General features: G+C 39.3%; 1 protein-coding gene across 3 annotated transcripts in view; it reads right to left on the bottom strand.

Annotated features, from left to right (window-relative positions):
• rbfox3a (RNA binding fox-1 homolog 3a) overlaps window positions 1-25,093 on the bottom strand; it is a 160,618-nt gene that overhangs the window by 42,882 nt on the left and 92,643 nt on the right. For all 3 annotated transcript variants that reach the window (XM_044338737.1, XM_044338736.1, XM_044338738.1), the window contains exon 6: window positions 22,948-23,001. In XM_044338737.1, coding sequence (XP_044194672.1) covers window positions 22,948-23,001 — 54 coding nt within the window. The remainder of the gene's footprint in view (window positions 1-22,947; window positions 23,002-25,093) is intronic.

Consider the following 25,093-nt stretch of genomic DNA (forward strand, 5'->3'; position numbering starts at 1 on the left):
ATTGACTTAAAACAATTTTACAATGTGTTATAAAGCATTGAAGCATATGAACTGTTTGTACACATGTACAGCAGGGTTCAAACGGTTTATAGATGTGTTTAAAATGACCAAAGACATATCGTTATATATAATTACAAATATGTTATCAAGTATTCATCAACTTATATAACTTCCAACTACATGAAAACATTATTTTATATAAACAATGTATTAATTGTTTACAATAGTTTTATGAATGCTATATAGGGAGGGTTAAAATAAAGCATTATCAAATATTTTTACTTAGAAAGACTCAAGTTCAAACTTCCTTAAAGTGTCTAGACCATACAATATATGTATCATAAAAGCCAAGTAAAGTGAATATTATGTAGAACCTTTTACACTGATCGCCTGTTTAAGTCACCACTCAGGCAGATACCGATGCCTTGAAAAGCATAGGCCTACTATTAAACAGCAAATATACTGTAACATATCCCAAGCACCTATAAACCTCAGAGAGGCCCAAGTTATGGTTGACTACACCTACTGTCTGCAGCCACAGTGAAAAACACAACATGCTCCACTGTAAGTGCTCAAAGACAGAAAAGAAATCCATCTGTTTCTTTCTTTCTCTGTAGGGTGATGGAGAGCCTCCACACACTGCTGTTTGTGCCTCTGTGTACTCTAACTAGTCAGACAACAGCATTAATATGCCACACAGTTGGCAAACAGTCCATTGGTGATATATTCTGGGAAAAAGATCAATTTCCCCCAAGTTGCCCACACCCTCCCTCTTTCGCTTAATATCAGACATACATATACTCATTTTTGTGTGTGTGTGTGTATGTGTGTATATGCATGAGTGAGCATGAGGACATGTGTACGTTGTTGTTGGTGTGACGTATATGAATGCAATCTGATGATGAGCAATGGCTTGTGCATGCTACAGCGGTGTTGTAATAACCCATGAATCATGGCAGGACCTTTGTCTGACAGCCAGCAGGCCCATAAAACAAACAACTACATCCACTGATACACACATGCATAAAGTAATAAACAGAGTGCACTTGAAGGCTGCATAACCACATACACACCTTATCTTGTAATCTGGGCATGTGTGTGATAATAGCTGGAGTCACTTATGGTAAGAGTAAATATAGTATATTTATGAAAATGTGTTATTAAAGTGCTTTTTGTATGTGTGATTAAGTAATATGTGATTATCTTATGTGTGTCTTGGCTGTGTGTGTATGTGTGTGTGTGTGTGTGTGTGTGTGTGTGTTGAGGCCTCACTGTGTTAAATGCACCACATTTCTTCAATTTGAGAACAATGACAGAGCACACGGTGTGTGTAACCAATTGGGCTTTAAATAGATCCTCTGAAAATCATAAACCTATATACAACATTACAACACTGGGGTTGCGAAACATTTGAGTGAATTACATTGCTTTTCAGAGAGCAGATATGCTAAAATCTGACAATGATGACATCAACTGGAGTAGCAGAATGAGGTGCAATAAAAGTTTAAGTATTTCAGTAATGGGTGTAGAGCAGTGGCAGCTGGTGACTCAAAAAATCGGGGAGGACAGGAGGAAAACCAACATGGAATCTTACAACAAACCGCATCAAACGATATCATTGTCCCACCTGATGAAATCGGAGGGGTGGGGGGCAATTTTATATGCCAATAAAAGAATTTGCCTCCAAAAACAAAAACCCCTAAGTGGTGAAAAGGCTGCTTCTTCAAAGACATTTAGCATAAACATATTGTTTCTAAACAAAGAAGTGCACATTTTAGCTGTGCAGTGGTTCTGAATGTGTCATTTTACCAACAAAGTGAAATTCAAATTTATAGAATTGTTCTATTGTGACAACAGATTTATGTTAATCAAAAACAGACAACATATCACATGATTTACATGTTTTTCTTATGTATTTTCTTAGTATACAGAAATACATAAAGTACTACAAAGCTTATAATGTGATACAGGTTCAGATCAGTACTGAATACAAGAAAGACTGAACACTAAAAACATTCACAGATCTAAAAGTGTGGGTTCACATCAAAAAGTATTAATGCATGTATCAAAAACATGACTTACACACTCTTATCTATATGCATGACATACAAAATATAGTCTACAAAGTGTGTTAACACTTGTTATTCTAGTTACTTTAAGCTCATTACTCAATATATGACTCAGCTTAGAAAGGAACTGAAGAAATTGTCACAACAAGCAGCCAGACCTCTTGCACACTCATTCACTAATCACACAATATTAACAGGTGACTGAACAACGACTCAATTAAAAACTGGATCAATTCTAAATGAATGAGTGAGTCCAGACAGCTCACTGTAACTTCAACAAGCAAACTACCTACAGAACATTATATGATCTCTGCTGCATTCTTGTTAAGGAGATAAATTCACACAACAGCCACACAGAAAGACATTTAACCATCAGAGATGAAATTGGTGACCAAAGAGACACAAAGAGAGAAGCTGTATCTGACTCACGTTATCTGATGTCGCCTTCTTTCAATCATGGAGATGAAGTATTCATGTCATAACGTCCATTTGTGGCTGTTGGTCATCTTGTTTGTTAGTAAACAGAACTTTGTGGCTAACCAGTTAACCAGTCTGATATCATTAGCAACAATGACAAACAAGCTAACTCTCCTGGTTGTTTCTCCGGTTGCTTCTCTCTCCAGCCTCCTGCCGTTGCTACGCTGCCCAGTCCAGATCCATTCTCCTGTTAACTTAACAACAGTCCTTAACAGTCCTTCCATGGATGTATGAAGAGTCCTTCAGGGCTGCTACAACAAGCCAACTGTTGCATTGGCTAACACAAGGAGCTATCTACTTCTCGCTATCTACTGCTGTTACTCTGCCTTACAGTGGAGAGAAGTGAAGATGAAATGTGGAAACTATCATTGGACCAACGTGATGTCAATATTGCATTCTGGTTGTTGATTGGTTAGGGAGGATGTCCTCCCTTGGAGCATCATTTTACGTGTCTTGGCCAATCATAGATTAGCATGAAAAAAATGAAGTACATTAAATCGATGTAAGAGATCCCGCTCTGAGCAGACACCTGCAGGCACCCGTCCTCCTGATGGATGTATAAAGAGAACTGGATACAGCGTCGTCCTATGAAAGGTGCTCAGTGGCGCCAAGCCTCCAGGAACAGCACCAGGCTGTGACGCCAATTGACATAGCGGCCAAACTGTGTAATTACAACGTCATGTGACGCTATTGGGCCCGAAAAGACTTTTTTCCATAGACTTACATTGTGAAAGAGACGTCCGTAAATCAGCGGATACATTTTTTTGAGCATTTCAACCCCTGCGAAATGACTTGTCTCACTATCAGAATTTTGATCCATTCGGTCTGATCACATTTCGAAACAACATTGTTTTATCCCCATTCAAGTTAGCCAGAGGGCTAAACCGTAAGTAGCCGACTCGGCCAGTGAAAGCTGCTAGTGAGCTTGCTTGGACTTAATTCTGATAGTGATGATGATGATAAGTCATCTCACGGGGGTTGTGATGCTCAAAATCTGCTGATTTACAGATGTCTCTTTCACAATGTAAGTCTATGGAAAAAAGTCTTTTTGGGCCAGTGTGCTTCACGTGACGTAATTACATAGTTTGGCTGCTATGTCAAATTTGCTTCAAAGCCTAGTGCTCTTCCTGTATCCAGTTCTCTTTATACACCCATGGTCCTCCTCTGCCCCCCACTCCCACCACTCTCCCTCACTGCCCCCCACCACCGCTTCACACACACTGCTCTTTCTCCTCCTGCCCTGCAGGTGTCGCTGTTGAAGCATTTTAGCCAGAATTTCAATAATGGATTTTTTCCAAAGAAGAGAGAAAAAATATTTTATAAATAATACTGAGATTTGGTAATAGTTTATTTCAACCAGATATTCTTTTTTATATTTTGATCTCCCTCTTGATCTCCCTCTCTCAAAAAAAAGAGGAGGAGTAACCTCCTCTGTCTCTATGGACCAGCCTCACTGAGTCACACTGACGTCCTACAGGACTACCAACAGGGCTGGCAAAGGTTGAAAACCTGTTTGCAGTCAGGAGAGGTGAGTGCAGACAGGGCCGGACTGGGAAAATCATTCAGGTTGGGAAATATAGCATGAAATATAGCTGCAGTCAGCCCACTTTTTAAGACTTGATTTCCTGCATTCTGGTGAATTTTAGTGCATGTGAATAACAAACTAATGAGCCAACAACTGCTTATTACAATATACTGTTAGGAACCTCAAATAAAACCAAAGATACATATCATTAAGGAGGGAGACAACATTACTACTACTACTGTGGCACCAATGCTAACCTCTCCACCTTCAAAAAGAAAAAAAAGCAAGAGCATGCCATATCTTTGATGTACCATTATAATACAGCTAAGCACTCTCTCCACCTATTAAAAGAACAGAGCAAGAGCACAATACCCTATTCAGTTTACTGATATTCACCAATCAGAAGTTTGAGTACACCTGTTTAAAACCATTTTTTCCATAGAATTACCCTAAACTGTATACATTTGATTTTTCTAACATGTCTTGTACCTGCAGGTTGCTCTGAAGTAGTGGACTTCTGTACTACTGTGACACCAATGCTACTCTCTCCACCTTCAAAAAGAAAAAAGCAATAGCACAGCACACCGTATCTTTTACTGTACCAATATAATACAGTTAACGACTCTCTTCACCTATTCAAAGAACAGAGCAAGAGCACAATACCCTACTCAGTTTACTGATATACACTACCCATCAAAGGTTAAAATAGCCCTTTAACCAATACAAACATTAAATAACATAGAGCTTTAAGTTTCAACAAATTAAAGTAGCCTGAATAGTGTGACAGAAGATGTTGTGTTGTCTCAATAATTTTCAATCATGAGCTCAAAGTATGAACTCGCTGATGGAAATTTTCATCAAAATGAATGAATTTTCAAATAATATAGACCACATTAACTAGACTAGATATGCCAATTATGCCATCATTGTTTTTGAGGAAATCAGAAAGGGAACTACCACTTTTATTGATTGTCCAGTTGCTTGGCTGCTTTAACATTGAGAGGGGACGATGATGACGCATCAGTGACATTAGCTACATTAGCTAGGTAGCAAACGTTAGCTAGCTAGCATATTTATTTGCCTTTCTTTCTTTCTTTCTCTCTTTCCCTCTCTGCTCCTGCTAAGTCATTTAGCCACTCTAAATGCACTTGCTGCTAAACAAAACGTGTAACTGCCAACTACTCTCTCTCTCTGTCTCTTGACTCGCTCTCTACTACTACCGTGCCTGGCTAGCACAGTGCACAGGGCAGTGTTGCATTCAGGGTCAAAAAAAATTTTCTGTGGCCTGCGGTGGGCCTACTGGGCCAATTAGCAGGCCAGTCCACCGGGAAAAGTCCTGGTGCTCCCAATTGCCAGTCCGGGCCCGAGTGCAGACCAGGCCTCACAACTGGTTGCTTGCTCTTACGAGCCTTCCTTTGTTGCCAAACAGGGATAAATTGTGCCACATCTGCTGACGAAGCTATGTTAGTGCTATCACTAGCAGGCCTGCTGTCCCAGGGCTACAGCTACCTGGAGTGCCCATGACATCTAAAGCCCCTTTTTGACCAAATGTTCCAGGTAGGCTACTTTGGAAAAAGAGGAACTAATCTCAGCAACTAAACTTGGAATTAAAAGTCCCTGTTGTGCAATCCTGTTTGTGTTTCCACTGCATGTAAGGAACCAGGTAGCCATGCTAATTAGACCGATAAGGAATTACAAAATGCTCTCACCTCACTCTCTCTTTTTCTCTCAGTCTTTTCAACAATGAGTCAGGAAGTCGACAACAAATAAGCCTAATGTCCTCCCCTTGTCCTGATATCCATACTAGAGTACTTCCTTGTTTTATGAATGAAATGATACACAAGTTGAAGCAGCCAATGTGTCTGTGTTTGACCAACCAGGGATGATTAGCCCTACAAACTCCACCCCTTTTTGGGGGGTAAAATTATCTCCCTACGACTTTTAGTTCCTCCAGTGAGGCAGGTAGGGGAACCGAGTTCCTCAAAAGGTTCAGTCCCAGGGGAAAGTTCCTACTGTGGAAACATGTCACTCTTGTAGAGACACCCCATCTACGGCGGAACAGTTAGCACACATCATTGTTATAGCGAGGCTGCGTTAAATGTGGATGGCTGGAGGCTAAGCTAGTAGGCTCGGCTAAGCTCAAAGCTAAGTAAAGAGGGCAGCAATAGGTAACCCACTGATGGTACTTCGCCACTATATCTACCATTTCAGAAAGAAAACTAGCAATCTAGTATGCTGGACTATGTGGACTAAGCACAGAATAACAACGTAGATAATGAGATGAATGAAGAGGTTAGGACAGACTATCAGGGAGGGAGGGAGTGTAGACAGCAATTACCTGTCTCACAGGAGTCACAAAGCAATATCACATATTACATAGTATTTACATTCAAACTGAATTGATAAATGGGGCCACTATTGATCTTTTCGTCATCATAAAACCACAGTGCACTAAAATAAAATACACATACTGAAATACATTGATTGTGATGTACAGTTTGAAAGAGAAAAAAAAGAAAAATTAACAATATAATAAAATTAGCTAAAAATGATTACAGCTCTGCTTTGCTGTTAGGCAGCACTTAACCTTTGTTGTGAAATATTTTGCAACTGGAATTCATTTGATTTCAGTTGGTAATGAGTTCCAGAGTTGACAGCCCTTTATAGAGAAGGCTGATTGTCCAAATTTAGATCTACAATGTGGTATTTTACAGTTGCTATTCACCATACTCCTAGTTACCCTGTTACTGTCACGTCTTTGGATATATCTGGAAAGAGGCTCGGGGGATAAACTGTTGATGCATTTGAAAACTAATTTGAGAAAACAAAAATGAGTAAAGCTCTCAAAACTAAGTAGATTGTACTTTTTCAGTATGTGACAGTGATGCCACCAGACTGGCTTTTTGTCCATTATATTCAGTGTCTGATTGTATAAGAATGTGAGGTCTCTGATTGTGGATGGTGATGCTTGAGTCCATACTGTCATACTATATGAAAAATGAGAGAAAATCATAGTGTGCATAAATAACTGAGATGCTTGAGTTGATATGTAGTGCCTGATTAATTTGAAACAATTAAGGTTGGTCTTTACTGTTTTTGAAATCTTCTTTACGTGTATATCAAATTTGAGCTGTGGATCTAAGATAATTCCAAAAAACTTGAAATCACTGACCTCCGTCTTCATTCCGTAACTTGATTTTAAAATTTTCAAGTGAGCCCTGATTTCTAATGGAGAATCACATAGAAACTGTGTTTTTAAAATTCAAGACAAGATGATTATGTTGCAGCCATTGATGGACAACATCCAAGTATGCAGTCAGGATCTCTGCTGCCTTGCTAGGTGACTTGGCTGGTGCATATATGACCGCGTCATCTGCATAAAGCTGGCAGCTGGCCTCTGGGAAACTTGTAGGCATGTTGTTTATAAACAGACTGAAAAGCAGTGGACCCAGGATTGCAACTTAGGGAATGTCCATTCTGTAGTTTTAAGGGATGACTTGGTCAACTTTCACACACTGCTCTCTAGTTTGAAGATATGACTGAAACCAATCAACTACTTGTTTTGAAAAATTGAATGTAGACAGCTTAGAAAGGAGAGTGTGATGGTTGAGAGTGTCAAATGGCTTTATCAGGTTAAGAAACACTGCCCCCATGATATTACCCCCGTCCAAGGAACGCTTTACATTTTCAATGAAATAACAATTTGCAGTTTCTGTGGAACATTTTGGTCTAAAACCAAACTGTTGTGGATGAAGGAGCTGATTGGTTTCTAGGTGGTCAACTAGCAGTGCTGCCACGACCTTCTCAAGTACCTTTGACAGGACAGGAAGAATAGAAATAGGGATATAGTTGCATATCAGATCATGATCCCCTGCTTTGAAGACTGGTGTGATGACTGCCTTTTTCCAGTTATTTTTGAATTTGCTGGTCCTAATTGATAAGTTGATGAGAGGAGTCACAAGTCTTATTAATACATAGCTATATTTCTTAATGAAACAAGTGTCCAAATTATAAATGTCTTTGGCCTTAGAATCTGATAATTTCTTAATAATTTCTGCAATTTTTGCTTCATTGACCTCTTGGATAAGAAAAGAATCTGGTGATTCTATAGCTTCTGGGTTATTAGTTATAGTTGGGGTATCAAAATTTTATGTCAGTTCCTCTACTGACTGTATGAAACTCATGCGCCATGGTGGCTTTATCTGTGATGGATGTACCATTTATTTCCAGTTCGTTAACACAGGAACCTTGGAACCACTTATTTCCAGTTTCTTAACACAGGAACCTTGGAAACAGCTGTAAAAGCTGATATATATTTAGACTGTTTTTATCCTATTGACCCTCCTGAACTAACTTCAACAACTTCTTCATCTAAACCACCAATCTGAATCAGACCCTATACCAACTAGGCTGCTAAAGGAAGTCTTACCCTTAGTAAGCACTTCTTTACTGGATATGATGAATATGTCTTTGGTAACAGGCTATGTAGCACAGTCCTCTAAAGTAACTGTTATTAAACCTCTTCTTAAGAAGCCTACTCTTGATCTGGTACTTTAGCCAAATATAGATATCTAACCTTCCTTTTCTCTCTAAGATCCTTGGGAAAGCAGTCACCAATCAGTTGTGTGACTTTCTACATAACAATAGTTTATTTGAGGATTTTCAGTCAGGATTTAGAGTGCATCATAGCACAGAGACAGTATTAGTGAAAGTTACAAATGATCTGCATTGGACAAAGGATTTCTCTCTGTATTTGTCTTGTGAGATGTTAGTGCCGCATTTGACACAACTGACCATCACATCCTATTATAGAGACTGGAACATTTAATTGGCATTAAAGGAACTGCATTAAGCTGGTTTATGTCCTATTTATCAGATTGATTTCAGTTTGTACATGATGAATCCTCCACACACGCAAAAGTTAGTCACAGAGTTCCACAAGGTTCTGTGCTTGGACCAATGCTATTGACCTTATATATGCTTCCTTTAGGTAATATTATTTGGAAACACTCCATAAATTTACATTGCTATGCAGATGATACACAATTATATTTATCAATGAAGCCAGATGAAACCAATTAGCTAAAGAAACTCCAAGCATGCCTTAAGGACATAAAGACCTGGATGACCTGCAATTTTCTACTACTAAACTCAGATAAAACTGAAGTTATTGTGCTTAGCCCCAAACCCCTTAGAAACACATTATCTAATGATATAGATGGCATTACCCTGGCCTCTAGAACCATAATAAGGAATCTGGGAGTTATCTTTGATCAGGATATGTCCTTCAACTCCCACATAAAACAAATTTCAAGGACTGCCTTTTCTCACTTACGTAATATTGCAAAAATCAGGCACATCATGTCTCAAAAACATGCAGAAAAACTAGTCCACACATTTGTTACTTCTAGACTGGATTATTGCAATTCCTTATTATCAGGCTGTCTTAACAAGTCTCTAAAGACTCTCCAGCTGGTCCAGAATGCAGCTGAACGTGTACTGACAAAAACTAGAAAAAGAGATCATATTTCTCCCATTTTAGTTTTGCTGCACTGGTTTCCTGTGAAATCCAGAATAGAATTTAAAATCCTTCACCTCACCTACAAAGCCCTTAATGGTCAGGCACCATCATATCTTAAAGAGCCTGTAGTACCCTTTTACCCCACTAAACACTCCTGCCAACACTACACTTCCAGAATGCAGGCTTACTTGTGGTTCCTACAGTATCCAAAAGTAGAATGGGAGGCAGAGCCTTCAGCTATCATCATCTATCAGGCCCCCCTCCTATGGAACCATCCTCCAGATTCCGTCCGGGGGGCAGACACCCTCTCTACGTTTAAGAGTAAGCTTAAAACTTTCCTTTTTGATAAAGCTTATAGTTAGGGCCAGCCAGGCTTGCCTTGGATCAGCCCTTAGTTATGCTGCTATAGGTCTAGACTGCTGGGGGACTTCCTGTGATGCACTGAGCTCCTCGCTTCTCCTCCTCCTCTCAATCTATATGCATTCATGTACCATTTATGCATGTAACTAACTTGACTTTTTCCTCAGGGTTTTTGTGCTTTCTCGTCTCACAGGAAACTCCCTAGTCCAAGGGATGACAGCGTGGTCTAGCCTTGACGCCTTCTCCGGCCATTATTGCTATTGCCTTGCCTTTACTTGAAGAGTAAAGCCTTTGCTAGTCATCTATATTATTGTTATTGTTGTTGTTAGTATTGTTGTTGTTATGCTTCCCTGTGTCCCCCCCCACACCCCCACCTCCCTCCCTCTTTCTCTCTCAACCCAACTGGTCAAGGCAGATGGCTGCCCATCTAGAGCCCGGTTCTGCTTGAGGTTTCTTCTTGTTAAAGGGGAGTTTTTCCTTGCCGCTAGCGCCAATCGCTTTCTAATGTGGGAATTGTTGGGTCTCTGTAAATTGAAGAGTACAGTCTAGACTTACTCTATATGAAAAGTGCCCTGAGATAACTTTTGTTATGATTTGGCATTATGTAGATGAAACTGAATTGAATTGAATTTATTATTTTTGTCCAATCAATCACCATATAATTTTGTTTCTATGTGAGGATCAAAACTTTTCATCATATCTTGTAGTTCATCATGAAAATAGAAACGGTGTGATGGTGGGTTATACAGAACAAAAACATTAAAATTCATTTGAGGTGAAAGAATCACATTTAGGGCTAAACACTCAAGAGTGGTGTTCAGTTCTATTTCTCTGCATTTGTACTTCTCGTTGATAAAAAATTAACATCCCCCCACCCCTACCTATATGTCTATCCTTTCTATAGCATACATAACCAGGAATGTCTATCATATTCGCTGCCACATTTCTGTGGAGACAAGTTTTGGTTAAGCAAAGATAGTCCAGGTTTGAATCAGACAGTAGAGTATGAATCTGATTTAAATGTCTGCCAAGAATGCCTTTGGTTTAGATTTTAAGTCCCATAACACTATGGCATGATTAACAGTCTGGAAAAACAGAGGCTGTTTTTGTTTTTGGGCTGCATGGCACTCAGTTTTCCCTGATCCCGTTTCTTGGAGTGTCTCAGCAGTTCCTGCGCCACACCCAGCCCCGGCCTGCAGTTCAGACAGTTTGTGTGTGTCAAATTGAACAGACTCACCAGTCAGGTTGCACTGGGTTGCATGAGAGCAATCTGGTCCATGTGTCTTCTGATGACTGCTATCAGACAACGCTGCCAGATTCTGACTCAGATCCTGCCTTGTCATAAACAGGTGCTGTAGCTCATCTCCAAACGCACCAATCACAGCTTCCAATGCTGTCGCCTCTGTAGCACATTGCCTGCCCTGCGAGATCAGATCCTCCACCATTCAGATATTGGGCACTTGTGCTGGGGTGAACCTGACTGTTTGTTCAATCACTGGTGGTCCGGGATCGAGATGTATATCACCAGCTAGTAGTAGTAGGACCAGTAGGATTCTTGACAAATGCCACATACCATACTGTGTTGAGAGTTGTGTAGCAGTTTTTGTTTTCTTATTTTTAATCAGTCCCTTTGGTGAGCAGATGGAGTATAGGGCAAGATATCCATTTCCAAATGAGTAAAGTTTTGTTTGATCAACATAGGTTACTAGCCATTTTAGGGTGTGTCCAAGAGGAACCAGTAGGAGCAAACAACAGGTGAACAGCATGCAAACTTTCCCTCGATCAAACAGCTTCAGTTGAAAGATTCTCTCATGCTTGGAGGCATCCTGGGCAGTGTTAAAAACTTCCTGAGAGATGTAGGTCAAGATACCAAGTAGTGACAGAGAGAGTGTTAGAATAAGGAGGATTTGAGTGGAGTCCAACAAACCACTCATGTCCTCAGCAGCCATCTTGGACAAGCACTTCTCTGTTTAGGAGCAGCTGAGATTCTAAAATGAGAATGGCTAGTCCACTTTAAAGGTCAGTCCACCTTCAGTGAGCCTGGTCAGGTGACGCTAACCCATTGTCACTAACTTCGAGGCTAACCCCCTTAACTTTTCCAGCAGTTGGGGAAGCAACAGATAAGTCTTTTCTTTGTCTTAAGAAGCTGCAGCATTTATTAACTGATACACTGTAGCCTATTCTGTACATTTACTGCCAGACTGATAACTTACTGCTAACCTTTTCCTCTGCTCTGCTTGCATTCCCCATCACTTTTCTGGCACTCGCTCTCTGCACTTGCTCAACCACACACTCACTACGCACACACATCATGCACTGCCCTATTCTTTATGGCAGCTACGCTACTCTTATAACAGTACCTTTCACGTAGATGTCCTTTGAAGAATGAGGTGTATTAGAAAAAACACACTTTATTCTCTGCCTACATTTCATACTGTGCATTTTGGATGAACTCACACTGTATAACCTTGGACATGTAGCCACCAAGCCCGTATGCCCATTATTCGTTTTCTTGTTTTTGTCTTGTACAGTGTAGGGAGTAGCTTTGCTTTGAACATGCAATAAGTTCCTCTCGACAGGCTGACAGCTTTGATGACACCTGGCACTGTACCACACATTGCCTCCCTCACTCCTTGTCTATAAAATGCATATACACTTTGTAACTGACACCAGTCTGCAATTACATTCTGTTGTGACTGTATGCTGATCCCTTGCAAGGTTTTTCATTAAAAGACAAAAACACAACTTTGTCACTGTCAGCTTTTTATTTTCAGATTTCCACCAAAGAGGAGAGGGTGGATTTGATGCACTAGTCAATTACTCAAAAAATTCCATGGTAACATAGGGTGTGCGTGGTCTCACACATTGTGCGAGTGAAAATCATTAGTAGCCCATTGAGATTATTGATTGTGTGAAACTTTAGCAGTGGTGTTCATAATTCTGTAGCAGAACCAACAGTGGGGAAATGCTGCAAGTGTCTATATGTGTAATTTTTATTTTCTAATTGGTTTATCATCTTAGTCACTTCTATGTTTCATTGCATACACACATACGCTGAAGCCACAACACAAATGACGGGTGCTAATGTTTAGCAGCATGGCTACAGTGGTAAACCTGTAAACCTATGAAAATTCACTGGTTGCAGACTGAATTACAAAAGGTGGTGTCAACAGCTGCACCAATACACCAATGACAGTGTGCCCATGTGAAAAGAGTCCATCTAATGTCACCCTTACGCATATGTTAAGAAGCTTTGAGCCGCTTGCCTTGTTACTTCCCTGCCTGTATTTTGCATTTTAATCTTATTTGTTGTGTTCTGTTGTTCTGGAAAGCTGTGCTGCCAAGCTCTGCATACACTAACTCACATCAGATACACACACACGCACAGACACACACACATTGTTCTGCTTTGCATATACTCAATCTAGGACATAGTCAATCAATCTGTATCACATTTCCCTTATTGTCCTTCATGCCCACAGTCTATTTTACCCAAACATACACATAGACACAAAAATCCTCTTTCTGTCTCTCCACTCCACATAGGCCAAGGCTACTATGCAAACTGATCAAAAAACATCAGAGGAAGTCTGATCTCCATTCTCATCAGAATTTACCCCTTAGACCAAGCTTCAGCATGTGATGTTGTTGGGCCTCAACCATGTGGTCAGACAAAGGCAGGCCTACATGTAAACTCATGTAAATCTCCCATCATGCTTTGCTCAGTTCACACCTTGGTGTTAAATCCAGGAAACTCCAAACTCTCGTCTCTCATTGGCAGAGATGCTCCAACACCAGAGGATGTCACGGTGATGCAGCACATTACCGCAGCTTTAAGTACTGGCTGCACATCAACACCCATTGCCTTTCCATTGTAACTGCGCCGGAGGAAGCTTTATGAACCAGATTACTAACAGAGGAAATTGTGCACGTGTACCTATTCCCCATTGACTGAAGCTTCTTTCCTCCCTGGATGAGATGAGACTTTGACCCGTGTTCACCTGAACACAACTATCGGATCCGTGAGAAACCGCTGTTTGCAACTCAGCACTCTCACCTAACCCTAACCCTGCAGAGGGAAGAAAAGATTTCTTCACAGAGACGCGGATAACTTCTATGCCCCGCTGTCTACCAAATGAGTTGACTACCCTGAGTTTCTTCGCTGCCCCACTGAGAAACCAGCCGCCGTCAGCCTCGAGGAACTAAGGATGGCACCGCTAGTATGTAGTAGTGTGCATATCTGACCACCGATTGGCACCATCTTGTAATTGTTTAACTGGAACACCGCAGTCACATCTGCCAGTTGGTTCTCACGTGATGTGACTTCCTTCCAAAGTCACATCAGCCATCTTGAATCTCGTACACACGAATACACATACACACACATACACCCACAAACACACTCCACACACACATGCTTTTGACATGACATGACCATACATAGCTGCTGTTTTATGTGTGCCGTTTGATTAGTATTAGTTTGTAGTATAGGGTTTGTTAATTGAAAGATTTGTTGATTCTTGTGGAGATTAATAAACACTGTTATAGCTCTAAAGAGAAGTCTTTTGTCATTATTGTGCATGTTTATTGTGATAAGTGGCTGATTGAGAGACTCAGAGCTTGGACTTAAACCTTTACTTTTCACTTGGGGATGCTGATATCCCAGATATTATCTCTCCTAATTGAACTATTTTGTGAATGGAACTACCTTATTGTTTGGTTATTGGTCCTGGTTCCTGGGTGGCACTCCTGATTTTTAAATGTTTGAATAATCTTGCTCCAGCTGTACTAACAGGGATATATTTTTGGAACGCCCTACCAATAGAAATAAAAATACAAACTGATCTGAAAATGTTTAATGAAAAGGTGAAACACTGGCTGAAACAAAACCAAACCTGTGATCATTGATCAATGATCATGCGCTTGTGCCAGACACATGCACATGGACATGTACACACAGATAGAGGAACAGATACGTGCAGATAAACAAACATACATGCATACTGATACAGACTATGCATGTATGTACATGGACACACGTACCTATAAGTACTATGCACAGAAAACACATCATTGCCATGAATTAGGGAACATACACACACATCCGCAACACATGTAAATTGATTGTTATATGATGTAAATACTGTTGTTATTGAGAATGTCAATGAGAAAGCCTAACCAGGGACAGGGGTCGCAAATTAGCCTTGGCTAGAAGTCCTATATGCAATACATCTGTTTTATTTTAACCTGTTACAATAATTTTTTGCATCGTCCCTGGCAAGTAAACTCATAAATAAATAAAAATAAATTATTAATTAATATAATAATTTCTTGATTTAATAGCAAAATGCACCCATGAAATCCAATAATGTGTGTGTGTGTGTGTGTGTGTGTGTGTGTGCACGCGCACACGTGTATGCACTTATTTATACAGCCTTTACTTAAGACTGGCCTTTATTTAGGAATTCCCATGGAATATTTAATACTTTATTGTAACGTAATCCTAAGCTTCCTTGTTTTGTGAACTGATGCATTATACACCTTTCTAACAGTTCATATGCATGTGACTTCACTGAAATGTTTTATTATGAAATGGCTGCAATTTGAGTATCATTAAAGCAGCTTAATAAAGAGAAACAGAAAGTTAATGGACCAACCCTGTCTCATAGAAATTACATTGATATTGTACTATATTGCTACAGCAAATATATTTCAAAGGAACTTAATGTTGCCCAGATGTTTTGTTGGGAAACATAGTTAGATACTTTCTGTTTCCCAAGGAGTTGCAAGAACGCTCCTTTTTAAAAAAAATTTTAAAAAGTTTTTGTATTGCAAAATTGTATAGATTTGATACGTTTTTGATGTCCATGTACCTTATGAAAAGCCAGTGTTGTTTTTGTATTGTTAACACTTTAATAGGCCTGTTCCAAACACATGTGATGGCTTGGCTTGACTTGGTTTGACTCAGCGCATCAGCCCAGCACGGCAGGGATTTGCATCTCCATTACAACAGGGCTACCTGTTGTAATGGAGTTGAAAAGCATGCAGCAGGCTTTATATCATGGCTGTGTCCAGTGGTCAAAGTCGCGGATGTAAAACAGTGGATAAACACATTTCTCTCCTATAAGTTGTAATGGGAAATTTTCTCTCGAGAAAGAGGGCACATGGAGACATAAAGAAAGCATTAAGCATTGTTACTTGTTGAAGCAGTTGTAAACACTGTACAATCCATCACATCATCAGTAACAATTATACAAATGTCCACACGCAAACAAAAATACAATCTTGTATTTTTGGAGAGAAAGCATGTTGTTCAGCCGGCCCTTTCCCTAAAGCCAGCCCTTTCTCTAAAGATTGTGAACTCAAACTAGACAGCTTTATACCTCTCCAGAAGCAAAGCTAAAAACAGTCTGGTCCCTAAATGGACACTTCCACAAACCGTTACACCTTCTTACAAACAAGTATGGTCTCTAAAACAGCAGGCTTAAGACAAAGATATCTCTAGCTAACCCCAGAGGTCAGCAAGCAACCCTCAGATAGAAACAAGTTCAAGAGTTCAACTAGCCTAGGAGTAGGATTTCTTCACCAACATGTATCCCCAAAATGACAATGACATTACATCACATTCAGTTGATAACAAACATTGACTCCTTAGTTTGAAAACATTTGTAACATATATACAAAAGATTTATAAAATGATAACCTACTATTCAATTTTCTTTCACAAAGTTCTTCACAATAAAAGCCTTCCGTTAGTTTGTCAGTGGAATATGAAGCAGCTCCATTACGACTGAAAGCAATCAAAAAATGATAACTCCTCTTTAACAGGAAGACACCTCAAGCAGCAGCCATCTGCCTTGACCAGTTGGATCTTTTCTTTCAAACAAGTGAAAAGTTAATGAGGTTAAATCTAGCAGTGTTATTTTAAAGAAAGTTGCTGTGAGTTTACTACTTATGAGGAGAACTAGACAGTCTGTGAATACAAGTCAAGTCAAATAAAATAAAGCAAATAAAGCAGATATCTGAGAGTACAAACAGAAACACAGCAGGGAAACTAAACTTCAAACCACAGAGTTTCAGTTAGAAGCTACAAAAGTACTCAGAGCTGAACACACAAAGACTTTTAAAAACAGCTTTCTTTCTGGTCTCCAGCACAGACGGGGGCGGCTGTGGCTCAGGAGGTAGAGCGGGTCGTCCACTAATCGGAAGATCGGTGGTTCAATTCCCGGCTCCTCCAGTCCACATGCCGATGTGTCCTTGGGCAAGACACTTAACCCCAAAATTGCTCCTGATGGCTGTGCCATCAGTGTATGAATGTGTGTGAATGGTTAGCTTTCTCTGATGGGCAGGTTGGGACATTGCATGGTAGCCCCTGTACCCATTCAGTGTATGAATGTGTGTGAATGGGTGAATGTGATTCGTAGTGTAAAAAGCGCTTTGAGTGGTCGGAAGACTAGAAAGGCGCTATACAAGTACAGTCCATTTACCATTTACATACTGTAAGTGGCGCCTCTCTTTGGGGGGGAGAAGCAGGAGAAGGGGGGTCATCATGGGTTGGCCACGATTGGCGATATGTCACTGCAACCTGCTTGGAGGCAGGTTGGGCGTGCATTGGCCCCATTCCGGAGATAGTCCAACTTGGGCACGACTCAGCACAAGTAATAGGTAAGTAGCTGTGTTTAAACTGGTAATGGAAACGCAAATGAACACGGCATGGTTTGACTCGGTGCTGCCAAAAGTGCCAATGGAAAAACCCTATAAATCTCTCTGTTCAGCATTTATAAGAAGATATAAATATTTACAAAATGGTTTGTAACATACTATAAAGGTTTACAGCACACTATAATGTAGTTGTATTATTAAATATTTATATACTGCTTATAAATGCTAAACAGGGGGACTTAAAGTAAAGTGTTATTGTTTTTCTTATTCAACATTTAATTGAAACCACAATCTTTCACAATCTTTCCCTCACCTTGAACCATCTGCAGGGTCAAAGTCTTTTGTACCCACCCTCCGCTCTAACCACCTCCCAATGAATTTTGCAGGGTAAACAAAGGTATCACTTTACATTGTTGCAAAATCATCGCCAACATAATCCAGTCACTAATTAAGTTTTTTAACATCCATTTGTTTGGATACAAGGATTCACCGCTACAAATAACGAGTAACACAGTGATACTTTCCCTGTGAAGTGTTCATCATTAACATGTTTTCTTGTAAAAAAAAAATATTAGAAGCCTTGTCACATGTACAGAAGGCCAAGAAATTAGGTTAGTTGAGATGCACTAAAATGTGTGTCCTATTTATTTTGTAATAATTTGTGTCTGAGGCCATTTTTATTATTTTACATTGCTGAAATCCAGGGCTCTGAGGGACAGCAGGGCATCTCAACCTTGTGGAGGTCCAGCTTTTATTTGAGAATTTATAGTATATGTGTGTGTCTGTGAGAGTGTAGCTGTGTGTAACTATGAGTGTCTGGTTGTTTTGGTGCATATCTGAGCGTGAATATACCAGAGAGAATGCACATCTAGGCTTACATTCTTGCATGTGTACCTACATATGGGTATTCATTAAATCGTGAGCATGTGTGTATGTAGGTGGAGATCATCCGTCATTCTTTTGAATGGGATTTGTGCACAATAAACCTGTAGCCGAGCCCAGCAATGGAGATGGAGTGCACTGTCAGCTGGCCAGGATTTATGGAGGCCAATTCAGCTGATGGGTGCTGTCTGATAAAGGTGATTAATCGTCCTTACTTGCTTTACATCCTGCTTTGCTCTTGCTCCAAACTAGATTAAATGTAGTCATAATTATTCCAGGAAACACCAATCCCATGCACTTTCGCTTACAGGTGGAAATTTTTCACTTTTCAAACGGTGGAGGTGAGAGGATCGAAGAGAGAGACAGGAGAAAGAGAGAATTAGGAATGGCTAGAAGAATGCAGAAAGTGCAAAAAGCAGGGTGGAGGCTTGCATATAAATTGCACTGTGTGTATGTGTGTCTATGCTGAATGCCGGTAGCCCTGAGCCACAAGAAATATTCATGTAATGAGAAGAAGACAGTATGAACAAAAAGGAAAATGCAAACAGATAATAGGCATGGCTGATTGGCCCTCTTTCCTCTCCATCCATCCATCCATCCTCCTGGGAGAAAAGGAAGCTGTTTAGGCATGGCAAACTTTAGTGGTGCATTTAAGACAACTCCACTCATTAACATCCTATAAATTAGCAAACCAGAGTGAGTATGTGTGAATGCGTGTTTTCTAATACTTGAGGACCAGGGCTGGTTATACAATATTGGGTAACACTTTATTATACACACTATATTAATAAATGGTAAATTGATATTAAATCAAACATTAGTTAATAGTTATTTTACTGTTAACAAACAATAAAGTGATAATTAATAATGTTTACTAAAAGTTATTTTATCATTAGTTTATATAATATATAATTCGTTTATAAATTGTATATTGTATCATAGCTGATAAGTGATGATAACAATTACATTCTAATAACATTGGCAAACAGACTTGTTCACAAGTTTATTGTTGCACACATTATAACTTTATATATATAATTTTATATGCTTTATTAAGTATTTGTTGATGATTACCAAATGAATTGTAAACCTTAACGAAACCATCTGTAAAACATCTATAAACATTAATGTTTCATAGTTTGTAACACTTTGTTAATGGTTAATAATTGGTCTGTAAACTTGCAACTGATGGTTATAATATTATATTTATTTATTTACATGTCCTTTGTAACAGGTGTTACAAAACTGAGTTTTAGAAAACTTTGTAGTAAACTGACTCCAATAACTCAACTTCTGCTTATATCAAAAGTTCTTGATGATCCACCCAAAGCCGGCGCCAGACAATTAGATGGATAGCTATCTATACAAAAAAGAAGTAACACAATAAAGTGGAAACCGCTTATAGTGATCACATCTGTCCAGGTCTAGTTGATGAGCATTGATTAAGCAGATGATTACTATAACCATTTGTTTTTTATTTTTTCTTTATTTCTCATTGACATTTGCATATTTATTACATGAATATAAAGTAATGAAATGGGCAGCTTCGCTATTTACTGAATTTTACTGACTGTTTCAAAATACAGTACAGCTGTTTAAATGCTGGCTGTTGTTTCACTGCTGCATCTGGTTGGCTGTTTTCATTGAGAGAAAAGTACTTTCTTTTTCCTGTCATGATTTCAATGTGCACACAACACCAGCCTCAGGTCACCAGCTAAAAGCAGACGGGTTATCGTGAGGCAACAGATGCATATCAAACATGTATCATATCATGGGAGTACAGTAAAAAAAGAATAGAATTACCGTAGTTTTACATTTTTTTCCATATGTTGTCATGTATGAAAAGACCCAAATGAACACTGTAAGAGGACTACCTGATTACTATAAGTGAATTATTTAAACAGCATATGTATTGGAATGATGCTGTCCTAAGCTTTTTGATCCATATAAAGGGTTGATCACTGTAACTGTGATCACTATTGGCAGTTTCCACTGTAATAACAAATCCAACACTGCATAACCCTTCTTACGAGAGTAGTTACAAACACAAATTGAACTTCCTCACAGAAACTGCAATCATAACATGCCACGGGGGGCCAGAATTCTGTTGACATAGTAATCAGGTAGTCCTCTTACAGTGTTCATTTGGGTTTTTTCAAACATGAAAACATATGGAAAAAAATTTAAAACTATGGTAATTCTATTCTTTTTTTTTTACTGAATGGGTCCTTTAGAGCCAACAAACGTCTCACAACCATACTGCTGCAACTTCACTTTAGGCACGGCCTAGTCCAAACGTGCTTTATCCTCTGGATGTGTTTTTTTAAATTTTTTTTTACGGCTAAGCAGCTCAAAGATAGCTGCTTAGCCATAGTTTCCAACTTTCATCTAGCTGCTAGCTACACAGAGCTGTGTTGTGACAGCGTGTATGCGATGTAGCCTAACTTCAGTCACATACAGTAAGAGAGGAAGTTTTCATGAATCTGATAGAGTGGGCATGCTGTCAATCTGCTGACTGAAAGACTGATAGCTTGCCCACCATATTAGATTCATGAAAACTCTGTCACTCAGTCACATAAGAGAAAGTTTTCATGAATCTGATAGGGTGGGCAAGCTGTCAGTCTGAATTTTTTTTTGGGGGGGGGAGGGGCACAAAATCCTAATTACCCCCAGTACCCCTTGTGCCGCCAGCTATGGACCCACCCTGCTACCTTGCCAGTGCAAAACCTCAGTGCCAACCCACAGTGAATGTGGACAAATGCAAAACTAAGGATATGAAAAACAGATATAAAAATTACCCTTAGAACTAATATTGTTGAACATATTCCTGTTTGATTAATTGAAATGTTTTGCTGTGTGAATAATAATTGTTATTATTATAATGCCTTAGGTGTGTGAAGCAAAATGTTCAGAGAAGCATTTGAGTCTTTCAGAGCAATTGTTATTATAAGTGATAGGACTGTGCCCATTACTGAAAGAAAGAATGGAAGAAAGAAAGAAAGAAAGACCGAACAGACAGAAAGAAAATGCAAGAATGAAAGAAAGAACAAACGAAGATACAAATGATAACAGAAAGAATGAAAGTTTAGTCTAGATTATTACTTTTTAAGGACTGCTTGTTCAGTTTGTTTAGGGTTCAAAGGACAAAGAATGAATGTAATTAAAAGTTGAACTAGTGTTAGACTAGTTAGAGTAACACTAATGTGTGTATGTGCCGTTAAACAGGGGGAGCAGTTTTTGTTCAATATGCACCGTGGTCCGAAATTAAGACCCTCCAAGTGCAAAATGCGGGTAGATTTTATGTTCGGTGAGTAAATCTCTATCTGCCACACTGGTGGGTAAATGTTTGTACCAAAATAGTCATGTAATAAAATATCTGTCATGATGGTTCGGTGGAAAATACTCAAATGTGTCTCTATACAGTGTAAACGCACTGTATTTTACATGCGTCTAAACAGTGCTGTGAAACTGTAAGAGCATTTGAGACCGTCTGAAGCAAAGGAGCGCCAGCCACAGACTGTCTTGAGGTCTCCTAGTTTCACCAAGCGGAAAATCTGCCCACATTTTGCAGTTGGCAATACTTTATTATCTCAATGAAATGTACTGAAACTAATGTATATGTGACACAAAAAGGCAATTTTTTTATTTTGGCTGGGAAAAAAATATGCTTGGCTGGTGGATTTTTTCCTCTACCAGTCCCCTTGGCAGGTGAGTCAAAAAGTTAATTTCAAACACTTGTATGTACCTGTAAAGACATGTCTGTATGTATCTCTACATAAACATACACCACAATACACACATACAGGATAGATCCACAGGCAGTGGAGCATAGGACACTGTGATACAGGGTTTGGGTGAGGTCATCTGAGGTTGCTGCTTGGTTGGGTTGGTGGATTGAGGGATAGGTGATGGGGTGGAAGGACAGAGGCAGAAAAGCAGGAAGAAAGAGAGAGAGTGAAGGAGAAATAAAAGAGATGGATGGCCTCTCTGTCAGAGCAGTTATTTAGAGGAGTGCTGTAAAGCTGTCTGGGAATGAACAGATTTCAGACTAATGAACAAAAAGAGGAGCAGTTATAGAGCACAGACAGTCTCAGCACTTCTACCAAATGAAACCAAGCTGCCACGACACGCACACACACGCACGCACGCGTGCGCGTGCGCGCACACACACACACACCCACCCACACACACACACACACACACAAATACATTGGTGTAGCCAGGCATGCACATACAGATACATGTAAATCTGTCCTCTGTGTATTTCAGGGTTGATCCAATCCAATGTGGATGCTCAAACATTATGTCTTTCACTCATTACATGGAGGGAAAACAAAGAGAAGGGAAAAAAGATGAAAAAAGAAGAATGGATACGAAGACTGGGCAGTATAAATAAAGATTCTTTATGTTTTTCAATGTATTTTGCTTTTCAGAGCGGTGTGATTCTTTACCTGCATAAAACTCAGGACCATATACTGCTCCAACCACTGGATTCAGCTTCCAGCCTGCACAGGAGACACACACACACACACACACACACTCAGAACAGGGTGAATAGCAGTTAGCATTGCTGCATGAACTTGAATCTGTCTGGAGTTCAAAAACAAACCCTCTCTACAGAATCCCTAAACTATTATCTTTTCTCCTTTAAAATAGAAACTAATAGAATATCCCCCTCACTGCTATATTTGTCCATCAAATGAGGAGTTATACTGCATATGTTCAGTATGTTGCATCAACATGTTCAATCTGAACATGTCTGTGTTTTAGTAGGATCATGCAACACCGTTGCTGGCTGATTATATCATGTATCTTTCCATAAAGCAGAGTTCCATTTATCATTCAAAAGAGTTAACATTGCACTGTTGGGTGCAATGTCTAGTCTGTTGGATATTCATTAGAAAATCACACACATACAAATAATTTCATATGCAACTGTCAAGTGTGGATGTCTGTGAGAAAAAGAGACAACTTATTAGCCACCAGGTTGCTGTTGGTGCCCTAGTCATTGGTTGGTCTGTTATGCATTAGATATGTGCAGTTTGATTTTCTGCATATGCCGATGCAAAATTAAATTATGTGTACATTATGTTAAGTAGCTGCTCTGCTCACCAGCAGTGAACATTGCGATACTTAAAAGTTTACATTATTCCATACTTCCGTATCTATTGTTATTACCATATTTATATTTCAATTCACTACATTTATCTACTACAACATTTTGATATTTATATCTTGAAATTTATATCTTAAGGTATTACAATTCATTCATTCATTCATTTCTGTTAGGATTACTGAAAAGCAGTGTGCAAAACCAAAATCTACTCACAGTCCACACTTAAACAATTTCATCATAGTTAAAACCACTTCTTCAATCCCTGCTGTTTCCACTCTATCATCCCCACCACCTGCAAATATCCCAATGTCTGAGTCTGCTTCACACCCTTTTCTTAGTCCTTTAGGCTTTAAGAATAGAAAAGATTTAGGTTTCATTCACTTAAATGTGCAAAACATTCTTCAACATGAAAAACTGGATCAACTGAAACAAATCCTGATGTTATCTGAAACATGGTTAAAATGCCTTGTGAGTGACTCTGAGGTTGCAATGGATGAGTACAACCTTTAATAGAATGGACAGAAACTCAAGGGGAGGTGGTGTGGCCATTTACATAAGAGCTTCTTTTACCTGCACTGTTCTTAATTCAGTCACAGTTGATCGTTTTTGGCTCTGAGTGTAAATATTGCACATAATTCAATCACTGTGGTTGCAGTGTACAGACCTCCTTCTGCTTCCTCCTCAGCCATTGATGATGTAGCTGGTCTTTTAGCTCCTTACATAAATTCGGAGATGATCATTTTAGGTGATTTTAATTTAAACTGGCTGAGCTCTGCCTCTGATTATCTAAAAGGAGTTTGTGAAAACTTTAAACTCTAATTACTGCTAATTACAGCTAATGACTGATCCTACCAGGCCAAACTTATGACTTCTCTAAGTCAACTTTAACTGATTTCATTTTAACAGATAGAAATGACAAAATTACTCATTCAGGAGTATTTGAGCTTGATTTTAGTGATCATTGTCCGATATTAGAAATACAAAGAAAAAAAAACAATGCCCTCGCATGGTGATTAGTAGGAATTTTAAATATTTTGTTGAACAAGCCTTCCTGTCTGATCTTTATGAGAGTGACTTTCATGATACTGTTAAAATCCCTGATGTTGATTTAGGTCTTGACCACTTTTGTAAGTCTTTTAACTCTGGGGTCAATAGGCATGCACCCTTTAAAAATATAGGGTGCAGAATAGGTGAAGTCCCTGGTTCTCAGCTGAAATCTCATCCTTGCTGAAAGAGAGAAATAAAGCCTGGGCTCTTGTCAGGCGTAATGTAAGTCTTGTCACTGGCTTACCTTCAGGCGCCTTAGAAATAAATGCACAGCCACAATAAGGAGAGCTAAAGCTAATTATTATTTGCTTCAAATTCCTATTCAAATCCGTCAAAATTTTGGAAGGCAGTGAATTCTCTGAGCTGTAAGTCTTCACTCTCATTTCCTCCTCTCACTTCAGCTGATGAATGCTCAATATCAGATCAAAGAGAGA

This window comes from Thunnus albacares, chromosome 20 (assembly GCF_914725855.1).
Source record: "Thunnus albacares chromosome 20, fThuAlb1.1, whole genome shotgun sequence".
NCBI classification, from domain to species: domain Eukaryota; kingdom Metazoa; phylum Chordata; class Actinopteri; order Scombriformes; family Scombridae; genus Thunnus; species Thunnus albacares.